This window comes from Staurois parvus, unplaced genomic scaffold (assembly GCF_062004578.1).
Source record: "Staurois parvus isolate SC_StPar_1 unplaced genomic scaffold, SC_StPar_1.0 ptg000147l, whole genome shotgun sequence".
Classification (NCBI taxonomy): Eukaryota; Metazoa; Chordata; class Amphibia; order Anura; family Ranidae; genus Staurois; species Staurois parvus.
Genome location: NW_028317943.1, coordinates 26706292 through 26725192, shown reverse-complemented (window position 1 = coordinate 26725192; position 18901 = coordinate 26706292). Strand labels below are relative to the sequence as shown.

General features: G+C 40.5%; 1 protein-coding gene across 12 annotated transcripts in view; it reads left to right on the top strand.

The window, feature by feature from the left end:
- The window catches only part of GRIP1 (glutamate receptor interacting protein 1), an 892229-nt gene that overhangs the window by 755619 nt on the left and 117709 nt on the right, over nucleotides 1-18901 (top strand). For all 12 annotated transcript variants that reach the window (XM_089674172.1, XM_089674168.1, XM_089674167.1 and 9 more), the window contains 2 exons: nucleotides 4391-4538; nucleotides 10886-11055. In XM_089674172.1, the coding sequence (XP_089530298.1) occupies nucleotides 4391-4538; nucleotides 10886-11055 (318 nt within the window). The remainder of the gene's footprint in view (nucleotides 1-4390; nucleotides 4539-10885; nucleotides 11056-18901) is intronic.

The window sequence follows — 18901 nt, the reverse complement described above, 5'->3', positions numbered from 1 at the left end:
GGCTAATGGGAAGGAAAAATTCTGCTGCACTGAAGCTTCCAAAGAGTACAGTGACCTCCAATATTTTCAAATGGAAGACATTTGGCTCAACCATGACTCTTCCAAGACCTGGTCACCTGGCCAAACTCAGCAATCGGGGGAGAACTCCCTTAGTAATAGAGATGACCAAAAACCTGATGGTCACTCTGAGCTCCAGAGATCCTGTGTGGAGATGAGGCAAAGTTCCAGAAGGACAACCATTACTACAGCACCCCACCCAGGGGCATATCTAGCGCAAGGCAAGCAAAGCGTTTGTTTTGGGCAGCATTTTTCAGGGGGGTGGGACCAGGTGAGGCACTGCTTGAGGTCTGCCATGGGATCTGAGAGAGGCTGTGGGCGTAGGGCATTGGTAGAGGCAAACTCTTGTTCCCACACAAGGGCAACACTGGGGATGGCTGGCAGCTTTCATTCCGGAGACTTGCAGGTGAGTACTGGGAGAACGCAACTCTCTTGTCTGTGGCTCCGGGGATGGTCGGCTGCTTTCTCTTCCCCCCCCCCTTTTTTTTTTTTTATTTGGGGGAGCGCCGTGCCTTACATTTTGTGTTGCCTAGTGCAGCACAAAAACAAAATACACCGCTGCCCCCACCGATTTTGGTGTTATGGCGGAGTGGCTAGACAGAAGCCTATCCTCTGTCTAGCCACTCCTTCAGGTGCTTTTATTTTGCAAACTCCAAACGGCCTTTCGAGTGTTTTGCACTGAGGAGAGCCTGCAAAGTGGCTAGACGGCCTGAATGGAAAACTGGTGTCAATGACCGCCTGAGTGAATCCTTACGAATTTCATTTTTTATTTTTTTCTGTAGACGTGTCACATTTGATCTGTGCACCTTGTGTAAGATGTCTTCTTTACCCTTTTGATATATATTTTCATTGCACACTATTAACTTTCACTGCTACCATGTGAGAGACAGCCCACATAGTAATTAAGTAGAAATGTTCATCTGCAATAGTTCTTTTGTATAATCTGATTTTACGAGGAACATGTGTTTTAGCATATTTATAACAGCACTACTAGTAATTATTTTTGTTTTTCATTGCATTGAGGTTCTTTTATCTACTTTACCCCTAGCTGATTAAAAGTTTCTGTTATGTTCATTTGTTTTATGCTGCAACAGTAATGTTTGTGCATTTGGCTGATAAATATGTTTGAATATAAAATTAATTTTGATATTGTGATTAAACTAGACAATGTGCAACATATTAAGACTGCCACTGTATTTTTTTAGCATAATTTTGGCCTTCTCCATTTCCAGTAAAAATGCTCTAACTGTAACACACATCGTATCTCATCATCTTCCCTTACTGAACCTATATTACTCAAAGTGAACCTGCAGAGCTTTAATAAAGTATAACCTGAAAAAATACTGTACTATGAGTTTAACTGCATTTTACAGCAATTGAGAGATCATGAGTATGGGCAACTTAAAGGAGAAGTACAGCCAAAGCTCTTTTGGCTGTACTTTTGTGGATCACAGGAGTGCAGTTTGTTCTGCCCTCCTGTGACCCGGTTTCAGCTGACAGTAAGCTAACGTCACTCAGCCGGTCCAGGCTGGGGAAAGATTCCGACTTTAAAGTCAAGATCCACCCCAGAGTCTGAAGTGGCACCTGGCTCAGCCTCGCAGCGAGTTGCTGAGAACCTGAGTCAGCCTCTTCCTTCTCCCTCCACAGCCCAGCGCTCCAGTGAGCGCAGAGTGGCAGAGCAGACAACAGTGATTGACAGTGATCGCCCTCTGCACAGCGCGGCTGGGAGAATTCAGAAGTCATGTGATTGCTGAGTTCTCACACTTAGAGCTTGGACCGATGCTGCATCCAGCTAGGTAAGCATGGTTTTTAAAAAAAAAATCCTATATTTCTCTTTTTAAGCTACATAAAGATTTTTACCTAAAGTGCAAACTCACGTGGAAAGTGGCCCTGACCCTGTTATTTTTTTCCTCCTGAGTCTTCTCATTGTTCCGTGAGGCCACCTACCACATTAAAAGCCTAAAGCAGTAGTAAACTTTTATTGTAAACTTTTCGCTACTAATAAGCTTATCTTCTAAACTTGCCTCTTAGAAGATCTTCCCATCTGTTGCAGTCACTCTTGCATGCGCAGTAGCTCTACATTCAGGACACCCTGAGTGTGCCATGAATGCAGAGAGTGCCATGCCTTGATCTTGATGCGCATGCATGGCGATCTTGACTTGCATGCGCAAAAGTGACATTATTATGGCTCAGCCATTGAAACGGCTGGAGAATGCAAACCCAAAAGGAAGACTGTGTGAAGATGGAAGGGCTGGCAGGAGTGACAGCTCAGTGCTGAAGGGCTCCATTTAAACCCTTCTAGTTCTACATGTAAAACACATCTTTTTTTTTTTTTTTTTTGCTAGAAAACTACTTGCATCCCCTAAACATTATATATTTTGCAGGACCCTGGAGCAGGGTTGTCAAACTGGTGGTCCGCCAGCTGTTGCCAAACTACAAGTCCCATCATATCTCTGCCTTTGGGAGTCATGCTTGTAACTGTCAATCTTGCAATGCCTCATGGGACTTGTAGTTTGGCAACAGCTGGAGAGCCGCCAGTTTGAAACCCGTGCCCTAGAGAATAAAATGGTGGGTTTTGCAATTTTTTGTTATGTCACACAGTATTTGCACAGCGGTTTTTCAAACGCAATTTTTTGGGGAGAAAATTCACTTTAATTTTAATGCACAAAACACAATATAATACCAATTTTTTTTTTAAAAAATGTAAAAGATGATGGTACACTGAGTAAATAGATACCTAACATGTCACGCTTTAAAAATGTGCACGATTGTGGAGCAGCCACCTGTAAAAGTAATCCAACAGGACTTTAGCCTCTCAGATTACTTTTACTTTATTCAGAATCACTGGCCCTAAAGAATGATTTCTCGGTCATTTCTGTAGTAATGACCAAGATATCACCCTTCCAATTCAAGAATGCTCGGGTACATCCTATGGATGGGAAGTGGTTAAAAAGTGTCATGTTGCTAGTTTACAGTGCATACTAGCACTTTATGGCACCTGCAGGGGCCCATTAAAAAAAAAAAAAGTAGCGTTTACTACTGCTTTAAGGATTTTTGCAAGGTAAAAACTTGCTATTTATTTTGAAGTGGCTTTTTTATTTAATGTAACCTCTGTTTATGCATTTTTTTCATGAGATTGTCAGTTTGAATTGCTCAGATTTGTGACTCTAAGGGTTTGTTCATATGAACGTTGGTCTATGAACAGCAATCCACATTTGGATTGCTGTTTTGAGAACGTTTGACAAGCGGTAAAGGAGGCATTGTATCACCTCCTTGCCATGTGCTTTAACTGAAAGTGGTTGTAAACCCTCTCATATACCCAGTGAAGTGAATAGCCTCAGATGATACACAGAGGTGAAACAAATCCTCCTACATAAGTTTTACTTTAAACTTATTTCTTTAAAAATGCTGATTTTAGGTAAAATCCTTCTGCATTTCTCAGTATCACAGAGCAGGGGGCAGGGAGCTGCAGTTAGAGCTGATTGGAGGAAAGGGACACACACCCCTCCACACAGCACTCCAGAGCTATGTTCTGAATAAACAAGCTCTCTGTTGGGCTCTCCCCTCCCTCCCCCCTCTCTACCTCACAAATGTATCTCCTGTCAGATACAGATAACAAAGGAACAAAGCACCAGAGAGAAACAGCACTTAGAGCTTTGGAGAGTGTAAACACTACAGATAGCTGTGCTCTGTTCAGATTTCATAACTGAGGTTTACAACCACTTTAATGGGCACATTCAGCGGACATAATTCCTGCCACAGCATGTGTACACCCCCTTCCTCTGCAATTAAGGAGGGTAGTGACTGCGGGGCAGTAAAAGCACAGCTCAACCGCAGGGTTTTTTGGCCTCCCCCCCCCCCCCCCCCCAACTGCACCAGAGCTCACAATTGACTCTAAACTGGTAACCTGTAAAGGCATCCCTGTGGGATGGAAGAGCCCTGGAAGGTGGTGGGAAGGGGGCACTTTCCACCTCCTGTATAAGCCGGTAGGATCGCTTTTAAATAGAAACCAATCACCAGCTAAAACAAAAAAGATACCGAGATGAGGTCTGTATCTGCAGGCATATTCCCGGTATAACTGCTTCAACCTGGCAATGTACAAGTAAAAAAAAATGTGTTGTTTTGATTGTATAAATTTTGTTTTATGCTGCAAACATAAAGTGTTGTCATATGTAACTGCCATTTGGGGAAAAGGAAACTGTTACAGTTACTAGCCTACAAATAAAAGGAAAGTAATTTTAAAAAAATTGAACTGAAGTAAATATTTGCCTTTGTTTTGTCATGACCACCTTTGAGGAAACCTGCTTTACTGACTAATACTTTATTTTTTTAGATTCTGTGTCTACAGCTTCTGGTCCACTTCTAGTTGAAGTTGCCAAAACTCCAGGCTCCAACCTTGGAGTAGCACTAACTACCTCGATGTACTGCAACAAACAGGTCATTGTCATTGACAAGATTAAACCTGCAAGTATTGCTGACAGGTATGGAGACAGTATGAATTAATTTAAACATTTTATGCATCTGAATTATTTTATTAAGTCAGTGTAAAAAAAAACTTTTAAGATATTGTTGTAATGTAAGCTGAAATGGATGATGAAACTGTCAGCTCTTCTACATTTAGGCCACTTTCACACTTATGCACTGCAAAAATGCATATTGATTTGTACAGTGTTTTTTTCCGCATTTGAGGTGCATTTTTAACATGCCATGTGACTCAAAAACCACTGCAAAAATGCAAAGTGTTTCCACTGATTTCAATGGGGAGGTGCGTTTTTTAGTGTGGTTCTTTTATTGCAACAAACCTGCACCAAAAATGTAGCAAGTGGGACTTTGAAAAACGCACCTGACTCACAACGGATCAGTGTGAAGAGTTCCATGGGTATACATGGTCACACATTTTTCTTCTGCTGTTGTTTGCTTTTTTTTTTTTTTTTTTTTTATGAAAAAGCAGAGGAAAAGCAGATCAGTGTGAAAGCAGTCTTATACAGGTTTTCCTATGTAAAATATACAAGTTTGTTGTTGCAGCTTAAAAAGACAGTGGTTGTCCTGAAAGACATGCAAGTTGAATTTCTGGCTGATGCTCAATAAAACACACTGCTTGTTGCAAATTAAATGCTTGAGCTACAAGAACATTTAAATCTAATGTTTCTAATGTTTTCAGTGAGTGCATACTTTGAATTATTGCAGTGTTTAGTGTAATTTTTATGTGACTTGATGTGACTCACATTACAAGCTTGGTTTTCTATGTTCTTGTTACTGTTTGTAGGATTGAGATTTATGGGTTATTCCCCCGCCAAGGGAAATTTTCCCTAAGTTTAGTGAATGTGGTGTAAATGTGCAAGAATATGCAAGGAAAATAAAAAAAAGCATGACTGAAGGATGCTTCCCCCGCTGTTACAGTACTCATCATCCCCACGAGCTATAGTCGGCAGCACTGATTGAGAGAGTTTTCCAACAGACTGTTCAGTAATTGATCGAGAAGTCAACGTCTGTACAGCCAGCCTGTTCAGATACATAAAAGGAATTCATGATCCTTTATGAGTGAGCGATCAAAAAACATTCAGAGATGAGAAATTATTATAAAACACTGGAAAAAAATATAAGTCAAAGAATTGAGTTAGAGTGTAAATATACTACAGGTGCATGGTGGTTTATATCCCAGCATATATATGTACTAATGGAAAGACACGCCTATAGTATGCAAAATGAGTGACATAAAAGACAGAGAAGAGCAATAAGAAAATGTGGTGATGGTGAAGAAAGGGACGAGCACAATCGGGAAAGGAGGAGGAATGAACAAGAGAGGCAATGGCTAGTATATCTGAGCTGGTGTGCTACTGAATAAAACAGACAAGGGGGTGAGGGGGAAGGGGGAAAGGTGGGTTAGGTCTCAAGGATGGTGAAAACGTCTAGTTCCTTGTTCAGCCCACCCGGTGATAGCCAATTCAATTTAAATATCCAGTATCTTTCATGTGCACAACGTTTTTTGTTTTTTTTTTTCTCCTCCGGAGAAAGTAGTAGGTATAGATTGGATAGCTGTCACTCAGAGAGAGGTTGGATCCCTTTCATGATGAGATGAAAAGTGACATAGTGAATTTAGGGATCCCATCTTTGAGGATTCTCCTGGGTTCCTCAAATCTGGTGTGGAGAGTTTTAATTGTCCAGTCAGTGACACATATGTTATAGGGACTGGTGATCGAGTAAATCACAATACTTGGATGAATAGTTCAGAAATGAATTAATTGTGACTGTATTTCCCTTGAAATCTGAGTTTTCTAGCCATTTGTTACATGTGAGACATCCAAGACCTTTGATCCCTAAGAAGATTCTAAGGAGACATCTGCTCCTCCATCCTGTAAGTATTGGAACAATTCAGAGACTAAGGTCAATCCTCCAGACAGAAGAAGGCCTGGAATAAGAAATAGAGAGCCAGGCAAGGATCTGAACATGAAAATCCTACTAGACTCCCCAAAGGACACCACACTAGGAACGGTGGTAAAAACCTACAATGTTCCAAAGGTGAGCCCTCTATTTATAAAGGGCTTAGATTTGGAACTCCAACCAGGCCAAGTCATTACACTCTTAAGTAATACTCAAGGCCTACCAAACCACACTCCAGCAAAACTAATGATGGCACTTATAACTGTACAGCTGCAAGAAGAGAACCACCTACTGGAGAGGATAAGGAAAGATGCAACACAGAGGGAGCTCTCCCTAAGCACCTACAGGGGGATTTTTTAGGGTCCCCCCTCTCGGTGGCCATAAAAAGGCGACTACAAAGACTAGTCATGGTTGCAAAGGAGGCGATAAAAATAATCCAACCTCCCTGCATCAACCATGAACATCTTCATTCTATCCTTTAGTTCCCTCACAAATTCAGACACTGCTTTGTTATATAAAGGATTGAACTTTGGCCCTTCCTTTTTTAATCATTCACTAATTTCTTTTTACCATTATGTTTCATAAAAGTCACTACTGTCTTCTCAGAGTGGCTGTGAGAACTCGGCGGCCATGTGATCTCTGAGTTCTCACACTTGGAGCCAGTGGGGGACAGATCAGCATCAGACCAATGCTGCATCCACCTAGGTAAGTATAAATTGGGGGGGAGCCCTACTACACTTTTAATATCTATTTTGGTTTTCAGCATTTGATATTATCTATTAGGTTGATTTTTTACAATATTTTAAAAACAAAAATACTCCGGTTTAAGGTTACATTTTTTTGTATTTTTAGATATCATTATTCTCTTCTTACCTTTCTGCATTATGTGTAAATATATAATGCTATTTTATACAAGATTTAATATTTATCTAGGTTCTAATTATTGTTTGATACTGTTAATGAGGTTGATTCTCCTAAAGGAGAAAAAATGTGCGTATATGTATGTGTGTATATATACATGCATACACAACTTTTTTTGCTGGTCGCTGGAATATGCTCTCATTCCATATAGAATTTAATAATTTTTTCATTTTTGATATTTTATTTTCTTTTGTATATCCTAGTATTTAGTTTTCTTTAAAAATGTATATAATGGGATCTCAACAATATTTATATCAAATAATATTTATATTTAACTTCAATTATAGTGTATAATCCTTTTTTATGTTACAAGACCATTTTGCTACTCTGCTCCCTTAAAGCGGTAATAAAGTGCAGCAAGAAAGAAAAAATTGGCCCCAGGCAGTTTAAATCCTAATGTGCTAGTATGCACCGCATACTAGCACATTATGACAGACTTGCCTGTAAATGACGCCCTCCAGAGGCACGCTCTCACCGCTGTAAGCACCTTCATCTTCACCCAGTCTTCCTTCTGGGTTCACGGGCTTCTGCTGTATGAATGGCTGAGCTGCGTTGACATTACTCCCACTCTTGCACAGGGCTCTGAAGGAAGAATGCAGTATGTCATTCCTTCAGAGCGCATGCACCAGTGACGTCACTGGCTGCAGCAAGAGTAAATATCTCCTAAACGGTGCACATACCATACCTATAGGATAAGCCTTATTATAGGCTTACCTATAGGTAAAGTGCAGTCAAGGGACTTTTCTCCCACTTTAATATACTTATACCTACAATTGCTCTGGGCACTATAGGATTAATGACAGTGAGTATATAATCCCTGGAGGTTAGGGGAAAATGTGAGGCTGATGAAGGAGGCGTGGTTTGTCCTCAAACGTATTCTGATTGGTCACAGCACACTGGACGTTTGACAGCTCCTTGGATTAACTCCCTGACAGATCTGGTCTCCAGCAGCATCTTCCTGACAGCTTGCTTGGATCTCTGCCACGGCTTCGCAGCGCTCCTGACAGCAGCACTGATGTGGACTAGACTCTGGACTGATGTCTCCATTTGGAGCTTGATTCAATGCTCATTAACAGCGATGTCTGTGAGTGCATAATTATTGCATTTTGTATCCTTTTTATTCAATAAAATTTGCTACATTATTGGCGGCTTGGTGCCTCGTTCCCCATCCCTTTTTTGTAGCACTTGGGTTCCCAGCCAGCGGTGTTGGCAACAAACTCATTACAACCTTTACCTCCGGGATTATATTGTTTCTAATTTTTATATATATTTTGAATGTATATACCATTATTCACAAATTGTTAATGGTTTTATATGCAGGCTTGTCGATCCATATGCTGATGATTTCCAATAGTGATGGGCCAAACACCCCCCTGTTCGGTTCGCTGTCAAACATTCGGTCCTACCGAAAGTTTAGGCTGTGTACTTCGAACAGGGGCAGTTCACTAAGCGATATCATACTGTATCTGAATATGCAGTAAGATACCACACAGCTACTAACATACTGCATGAGTTATATTAAGCCATGTGGTATTTTATTAGTGAAGACATTCTTTAATATTTCAGTAGGTACTAAATGTAAAAAGAACTGCCGGCATTGCCCAGCAATTAAATTTTTTTTAAAAAAATGGTGTTGGGGTCCTTACCCATTCATACCAAGCCCTTCAGATCTGGTATGGATTTTGAGGGGAACCCCCACTCCAAAATTTAAAAAAAAATGGCAAGGCCCCCCAAAATCCATACCAGACCCTTATCCGAGCATGCATACCGAGAGCTCTGGAAAGAGGCGGGTGAGATGAGCCATACTGGGCCACATGCTCTCAACATGGAAGGGGGGGCTCTCCCCCCAAAGCAACTTGTCCCCATGTTGATGGAGATAAGGGCCTCTTCCCCACAACTGTGGCTGCTGGTTTTGGGAGTCAACGGGCAGAGGGCTTATCAGAATCTGGAAGCCACCTTTATTGAGATCCCCACCCTATGTGAGTATGGGGTACATGGTACCCCTACCCATTCACAAAAAAAGTGTACTGTAAAAATGACAGGAGACAAGTTCTTTATTAAAAACAGAAATGAAAAAAAAAGTCCCCTGAAGTAGATCCAGCGTCCATTACGATGTCTGCCGTCATCGCTGACCTGAAAAAACAAAGTGTTGGTGTTTTCTCTTGGAAAATATTTAACTATGACTAGTCAAACCCCAGCTATTATTGTTCAATTGATTGGCAACATCCTACTGTGATTTGTGCATTTCTGTGTGTCATTATTCATTATGTACACAAGTGAATCTTATTTGTCAAACTGCCTAAGATAAGAAATTATTGTACTACCAAACAATAAGCATTTAAGCTGCCCATATACAGCTAGAATTTAGGCTGATTCCTGCTGAATTGGATGAAATTCAAGCTGTGGGTGGCCCAGTTGGCACCACCCAGCAAAAGTCAACTGGAAAATTAGGATTAGGGTAGAAAATTTGTCGACCAAACAGTGATTGAATCCAATCAGATTTATCACTGTGTAAGTATCCAGACAGCTGCCTGAATACAATAGCTGGCAGCAGAGATTCCTTTATCCCTGCTGTGTATGGCTAGCGGTTGTAAAGGCTCAAGGTTTTTTACCTTCATTCATGTTAATAAAAACCTTCTGTGTGCAGCAATGTCCCCAGCCCCTTCAATACTTACCTGAGCCCCATCGAGATCCCGCAATGTGCACGACAGCCTCGGCTTGCCCCCCCCCCTCCTCCAATGAGGGGGGGGGGCAAGCCATGGCTCCGTGTGTGAATGGACACATGGAGCAGCTGGTGCCCCAATAGCAACCTGTTTGCTGAGGGGGCACCCGACAGAAAAGAGGAGCCAGAAGAGCCTGCGGGGGACCTGAGAAGAGGAGGATCTAGGCTGCTCTGTCCAAAACCACTGCACACAGCAGGTAAGTATAGACATGTTTGTTATTTAAAAAAAAAAAAAATAACCTTTAGTATCAATTTAAAGTAAAATGTCTTTTTCTATCTGGTCTCCCTTCTTTTGCTTTTACCAAATTAAGTTCTTGCTAATTAAATCTTTGATTTACCACAGTCACACATTTGTTTTATATTTGTTTCTAATGCAGAAAATAGACATATTCATACATGCCAATCAGAATTAAAATTTTCTAGGAAAAGGAAAGATTATTTAACTGCACATAATATAGGATTTTAAGTTTTCCAATGAATATTATTGAAAAACAGTGGCTTAGTGGTTAACACTCCTGCCTTGCAACAGTAGGGTAATTGGATCTAATCCCAATCATGAGATTACCTGCATAGAACTTGCATGTTTTCCCTGTGCTTTTGTTAGTTTCCTCTGGGTGCATGGGTCCTCTCTTAGGTTAATTTAATCCTGTCTAAATTGCCATATTAAACCTATAATAAATAATCAATGCACAGTAAGAGTGTATTGGAGTATATAGCATAACCCACATTCATGCATTGACACCTTACTTTATAAGATCTTTGAAACCGAGGCAACAACTGTTTTGTTATGGTTTCTCCACTCAGGTGCGGTGCTCTTCATGTTGGAGATCACATTCTGTCGGTAGATGGCACAAGTATGGAATATTGCACGTTAGCAGAAGCCACACAACTATTAGCCAGCACCTCTGAACATGTGAAATTAGAAATTCTCCCATACCATCAGACCCGACTGGCACTTAAAGGACCGGATCACGGTAAGATAATTCCTGCTGTTGTAAACTTTAATGTATGCATTATGTGTTGTATTCCATTAGACTGTCACTACTGGAAAGGTTCATATTTTAATAGAAGGCCAACGGATATCGAATCATCATATAGCATTACTACCCTGCATCTTGTGGGTTGGTGAAAAAAGTGCTATTAAGACATTATGAGCTGATGAGTATTGCATTAGAGATCTGCAGTATGCCACTGCCATAATATAAGTGCAAGGATAGAACAATATATTAGGAATGTTAGCAAAGTAATGAAGAGTACTGAAAGAGCAAAGGCTTCTAATGGAAAATGTATTTGGTACACTACATACTTCTGGATTTTAATTCTATGGCCGTTACATAGTTAGTCTGGCGGAAAAAAGACAAAAGTCTATCCAGTTCAACCATAGAAGAAAAAAAAAAGTTATAATCCTATACCCACAGCTGATCCAAAGGAAGGTAAAAAAAAACCCAGCAAAGAATTATCCAATTTGCACCTGCTGGGAAAAAATTCCTTCCTGATCCCCCGAGAGGCAATCGGATATTCCCTGGATCAACTTTATCTATAAATGTTAGTATCCAGTTATATTCTGTGTATCTAAGAAATAATCCAGGCCTTTTTTGAAGCAATCCACTGAGCTGGCCAGAACCAACTCTTGAGGGAGTCTATTCCACATTTTCACAGCTCTCACTGTGAAGAAACCTTTCCGTGTTTGGAGATTACATTTCTTTTCCTCCAGACGTAAAGAGTGCCCCCTTGTCCTCTGTCCATTAGAAGGGAATGCCTTGATTTTATATGCAATGTTTTTAGCTCTGCTTTACCCCCTGTCTTCTGTGGTCATCATAAAAGCATGTATCTTAATCCTACAGTGCAAGACACAGAATTTTTATTCGACCATGTGTTATGTGCAGGTACCTTTAGGTGATTAGAGACTGACCAAAAAAACTTGCGTGGGCCACGTAATATAACCCCACCTATTTATTTATTTATTTCAGGTACTTATATAGCGCTGTCAATTTACGCAGCGCTTTACACATATATATACACATATATACCTATTCCACGAGACTTCAGTTTATTGCTAGTGTTTACAGGTGATGGAACTGTTCTATTTTAGAGATTTTTTTTTTGTTCAAACTATGCTATAGGGAGAGGATTTGAGTGTTATTCACTTTAATGTGGTAACCCCTGACATTTTGTCTCTAATGTTACTTGGAATCGGCAGTTAAATTTGGCATTTTTTTATCCTCTTTCACAGACTTAATCTCAAGGAGATGAAGTAACTACGTCACACCTCCAGGATGGCGCCTTCTTGCGCGCTTTTTCCTCCTAAAAAGTGCACCGCATGTTGCACTCCCACTGTCATCTTTTACAGTGACCCAGCCACAGGAACACCTACGTTTTAGCAGCACCTGTATCCAAACATAAACAATCCCATCTATTCCACACTCCATAATCATGAGTGCCCCTTTGGGGATCCTCTCACTTCACAGGTGCAAAGCTGGGACAAAAAGTCTGAATAGCATGCATTCAGCAGACAGCCTACAAGAAAATGTAACCACCGCTCAGGGTAAAGCTGTTCCCTTGTCCCAGGGCAATTTCCTATTTTGACATTGCTTTTATTATCTAACCCATGCTTCCTCTCAGGTATGCAACCTGTCTGACAAAAGCAGATTTCTCTACCACTATGTCTTAATTATTTGCTAGTCTCTCTGCGTGTCTAGAACCTTTGGTTTCCAGAGGCCAGAAACATTACACATCCTATATTTCCTTTTGATGGTGAGCATCTATTTGAGGAAATCCATGAAGGAAGTCACAGGGGGAAAGGTGCTTTTGCCTCCAAGGCTTAGAACTTCCTTTTGTTGCATGCCCTGCACTCCCAAGTCTATCAAGCCCACCCAGAAGCCCTCCTCGCAATAAAGGCGAGCCCCAACTCTTAGGAGTGGGGGGCCTCTGTTGACATTTGTGTCTGGGTCCAATCTGTGTCTGGGGCCTGGTGCTTTTTCCTCCAAGGATTAGAACTTCCTTTTGTTGCATGCCCTGCACTCCCAAGTCCATCAAGCTCACCCAAAACCCTCCTCGCAATAAAGGCGAGCCCCAACTCTTAGGAGTGGGGGGCCTCTGTTGACATTTGTGTCTGGGTCCAATCTTTCACTTCAAAGGGGTACAAAATACAGTTCCAATCTGCTGCCTCCTTGCTTTTTGCATTCCAATCTGCCAGCTTCAGAACAAATCTTTAGAAGGCAGATTTAATGACTGCCTTGCATCAACATTCACAAGAAGTAGTCATACCAGTTCCTTCAGAAGAACAGTTCCAAGGTTTCTGTTCAAACTTAGTCACAAAACCAAATGGGGGTATCCACCCAATACTGGACTTACTACCTATTTTCTTTTAACTACACACTATTAATGTGTGTAGAGCTAGTATTTAGTATATGAATTCCTTTTTATAAATTTAACATGCCTTTTTTATTTTACATGATAGTGTTCCTTAGCAGAACTCGCAAAAACTTTAACCACAACAACAACAAGCTGAACATGTTTTTAGCCAAAACAAGAGATCCTATGGCCATTGCAGTGGATGCTTTTGTTATTCCTATGATTCACTCTAAGCTGGTGTATTCCTTCTTGAAGATCCTCTTTTGACTGCTAAGCAAAATAGAGAAAGGAGTTTGGAGGATTCTCACAGGACCAAATTTGTCCAGAAGAACATAGTACAGACATATTCAAGACTACTGAAGGATGAGCTTTGTTCTCTTCCAAACAGTCCAGACGTACTGGCCCAAGGTCACCTATTTCATCCTGTTGAAACCCAAGTCCTAAAGGATAGAGGTATTTTTACGGTGTTATTGCCACTGTACTGAGAACATGAAAATCCAACACTCGCAATTTGCTATCGTATATGGAAGGCATGCTTTTCCTGGTGCTAAGACAGGAAGTTGAGTTCCAGGAAATACTATGTCTCATATTTTGACCTATCTTCAGTCTACTCTTGACCAGCATCTGACCTTGAGTACCCTAAAGGGCCAGGTTTTTGCTTTATCTTATTTTAAAAACATTTTGTCTTGCAATCCCTTTTATTCAGAGTCCGTTGTTTATATAACTTTCCCAATTTTAACTCCTTTGTCTTCCTCACTTGTAAGGTTGCTGTCCTGGTACATCTGCTAGTCGTGTTTCTAAGGTGGTAGCTCTTTCCTGTAAAGAGCATATTCTTGTTTTGCACAAGGGCAAAGTGGTTTTGAGACCACTCAGCAAGGTAATTGTTCTTCCTTCCGTCTGTCCTTGCACAAACCATGACAAGGAATTAGGCCTATGTTGCTGGGATGTGGCAAGGGTTGACAGAGTCTACCTGAAAGCCGCTGAAAGAGTTCTCCTTTTTCCTGCCTGTGGGCCTTGGCAGAGGGCACCCTGCTTCCCACTCTGCCATTGCTAGGTGGATTAAGTAACTCATTGCCAGGTCATAGACCCTGAAGAAAAGTGTACCTTCTTTCCCTATCAGAGCCCATTCCACCTGGGCTGTGGGGTCTTTTAGGCTTTCCAGCATCAAGCATCTGCTTCCCAGATTTGCAAGGCCACCACCTGGTCCTCTGTTCACATTTTCTCCAACATTTAACAAGTAGATGTTCAGGCCTCGGGTGATATAACCTTTATCTGCAAGATGCTTCTAGCTGTTATCTGAGTATTGTTGTTTGGATTCATTTATCCTTGTTTTCTTGTGGGCCTGTTTGTAGTTCTGTTTGCTATGTTGTTGCCCACCCCTTAGTTTATTGCTTGGGTATGTCCCATGGTCTGTGATTAAAAGTCAAGTGTCCTGTACTGTACAGTTAAGATTATATAATTTTGATTTTGTGTACGTGTAAAATCCTTATCCTGGAGTACAGCACAGGACACAGGTCCCTCCCTACTGTGTCTTGATCACTTCTTTAGCTTGATAAAAAACTGGAGTCTCCGGAGTGGGTCAGGTAATAGGGTTGCTCTGGGCAGAGCTAGCAGGTTTTTTTGTCGGTGTCCTGATGGTATCTGCAGATTACCAGTGGTCTATGAAACAAGTCTTGTACTGTACTCCAAGATGAGGGATTTACAGCGAAGTCAAAATTCCTATTTTTTATTTACAGAATCCCAGACAAAATTGCTTTCTTCCTTATTTCTTCAAGCAGCCAACACCTCTTATGAACTGTTTTATGACAAAATATATATTTATAAAAGTGCAGGGCCAACCCAGCTGTAACTGAATAGCTCATTTTGCTCTTGTAGGAGTGGGCAGAGATACAGATAACTGAATTGGAGTGCTAATGCTGAAAGAAAACTCCACATGGCTACACAACCAATTTGCAATTTCATATCATGCATTACCTTTCCATTTCAGTCTAAAATTTCTCAGACTGTCAGAATATTATGAAGGGAGCTTCCTTGCCACATGGCAACCTGGAGACACAAAATGCCCCCATAAATCTAATTGTGTGATCAGCCCACTGCTTTTCTCTGAAGTCTGTACGGAGATACTGAGTTATATTTCAGGTATCTCCTGTAATAGAAAGGTTGGAAAGATATTCTCTAAGGCTCATTCACTTTTAAAGGGATATAGTCACTGCGCATTTTCTCATTACTGCATTGAGATTTTACCAGATTAGTGTAATGAAGGCAGACCCTCCCATTCAGAAATAGGTTCAAGAAAGGGCTCAAGGAAAAAACAGAAATTTCTTCAAACAGGAAATTTGTATAAATCTGTATATCTAGAAGAATTATTTTCTTTTCTAATAAAAAAAAGTTATGCAATAATCCAGAGTAACAAAACAAAATCCATTTTATACTGACCTGACTTGAGCAGAGTGAATACTGTAGTTCCTGCTAAACAGGTAATTACAGGACACTGAAATCAACCTAGTTTGAAGAAGACATGTACCGTGGAAGCTGTGCCAAAAAAAAGGTAAGCAAAGGGCATAAGGCTAGCTGAAAATACAGCCCATAGCCTCCCTGTAGCTGATCCTTTTGTTATTGCTTACTTGCAATGTGGTTCCTTGTTCCACACTGTGTCCCTGTATGGAGGTGACCATTATGGCAGAGGAGCAAGGCTTTGATGCTGCTCTGATGACTGGTGGGTTAATAATCTGAGGAGCAGAAACAAAGGTGTAAGAAGCACTGATCCAGAGAAACAAAGAAACAAAAACAGGGAGAACCTGCAAAACTTCAAGTACAGCTTTCTCACCAGCATAGTATCAGGATAACTGTGAGCAGCTCACTAATGACATGACCAAATCTTACTTCAAGTCTGGCAAGAGAAGCAATCAGAAGCAGCAGTGCCTTAAATGATCTGACAAAGCACATATAGGGCTATTGGGCTGCAGAAAAGGACTGTCTGGGCAAAGTCAAGGAAGGAGAAATTCAAGCAAAGGTTACATATTTGAGGGTACTGCTTGGACGAAATTATTTCTAGATGTTCTTAATAAAGTAGCAAATTTAAACTTTTTTTCATTTAGGTGCAGTTTAAGAATGTGTACTCTCCTTTCTTGGATAAGGCCGTTGGGGAGACAGGATGATCAAACCATTAGTGAGTGCCCTGCTACAACAGAAATACTTTGATAATTGAGGTGTTATAATTAAAAAAAAAAAAAAAAGAGCTGGAGGTATAATTGAAGGTTTGGAAAGCATGAAATGAGGGCCACAGAGGAATGACTGAGCACATTCACATGTGTATGGGGGCTTGTAACTGCAGCTAACAGAAATATATTACACATCCTTTTAATCATACCTTTCCATTAGCATTTTCTTTAACACTTATAAAATATATTCCTTTTGTTCATTTTTTCCTTTCAGTTTAAGATTTATTTTGTGTATAGAAAACCTCAGTAAGGGAATGTTTTCAAATCTAAATCTTGTTAGTTCTGACCCAAAATACAGTAGTCACCTCTTGGCTGATGAGAAGACATAAGTGCCGCTGGCATTGTTAGCAAACTCTTGGCAAAGTGCATTATGCCAGGATTCTATCAGCAGGGTGACATAGCTTGTACTTCTACTGCACTGTGTATTTTGTTTGTGAGGTTTCTGCAAGGCAGAAGGGTTTTAGAATTTTCTGTTGCTTTGTCTTGATGTTTTGTTTGCTACTTTTGCATTCTCCTTTCCCACTCCAAGCTGTGACTGGGCCTGTTTTTTGTCTTTTTGATCTGCTGGGATTCATAGCCTTGGAGCTGAGCAGCAAACAGATTCTGCAAGATATTCCAACTGTGAATTTAAAAATAAATTGTTTGAATGTCCAGGATTTACATTGTAGTTTACCATTACTTATTACATTTTCTCTTCCTAAAACTTTTGCAGCTTAGATTAATAAGTCCATTTATCTGCACTGAACTTCTAAAATGTGCAATTCTTAAATATTTTATAAGTATGTTGTTCTTTATATAATACTCAAGTCCCCAACCTTTTCCTTGCAAATCTAGTGTTTCTCATGTATTTTGCTGCTACATAGATGAGTCTACAATGTACTGGCAGTCTACAATGTAATATTACAATAAGCATGAGATACTCCTAAGCGCCAGTTGACATATATGCGGATTGGATGTGGTTTGAACTGCATCAAAGCAGCATTACATGTGAAATAACATTGCTTCCTATGGTGCCTGTTCACATATGTCTGGTGCACTGACAGCATGGATTCAGAGCAGACTGAAAAAGTCATGCCTGACTGTGCGTTCTAGTTCAGGTGTGGATTACAGGCTATTGACTTCTATGGGAACCGTTTCTAAACCGCACATGAAATCAGTTGTGAACAGGGTAAAATCCTGACCTGAACCTGATGTAAACCTGACTTGAACCGATGAACAACTACTGTATCAGTTAGCTGTGAAATTCAGCACTAAAGCTGATTCCCACATGTGCAGTGCAACTTGAAGCTCAGGTTTCACAGCTAATTGATAAGTAGTTGTTCAGTGGTTCATGGCAGGTTTACATCAGGTTTAGGACAGGATTAGCTCAGGATTTTATCCTGTTCGCACATATGCGGTTTAGAAACGATTCCAATAGAAGTTAATAGTGTATAATCTGCACCTGAACGCATTGCTCAGAAATCGTACATGACTTTCAAACTGCACTGAATTTGTACCGCCAGTGCCCTGGACATATGTGAACACACACCATAGGAAGCAATGTTTTTTCATATGTAATGCGGATTGGATGTGGTTCAAACTCCATCCAATCCACATATATGTAAACCACCACTTAATCTATAGAAGTCAACCTGCTGGTATACTTGGGTGCTTCTTATCTGTTTTTTCTCCCCAGGATAGACACGTGTCTATTGATAACTGTAGAGATAACAATACTTCTATAAGGGACGGATCTGCTGTCTCCACTTTCACTAATTTACAAAGAGAGCAGAAATCGTGCCTTACTTTTCTTTGCCGGTATCCATTCTTAATAAGCTGATGAGGTGCTTGTGTGCATGTAGCCAATAAGGTAATATGGTAAAGAAAGTAGAGATTACAAGGAAAAACCTATTTCAACAAGGATCTATTAATTTCTATTGCCAGAGTAATGTTGGCTAGATAAGCCATTTTATGCCAGTCACCAATTTCTGGATGCTGTCCAAATTCCAAATAGTATGGGTCACAGTTATGATTGATTTAATGATTGTCATTGGATTGATTCATCATAAAAGAAAATTTTCTTAAATGTATAAAAACCTGGCTTTTGGTTCAAACCTTTTCAGCCACTTTCACATTGATCTGACAGTCTCCTCAAAGCCAGTGTACATGCGATTTTTGTGCAGGTTACACGTGCTTTATCAGTAGATCAGGCGGTTTTTGTGTGCTTTCAGAATACGCACTGAAACCACCCAATCTAATGGAAGTT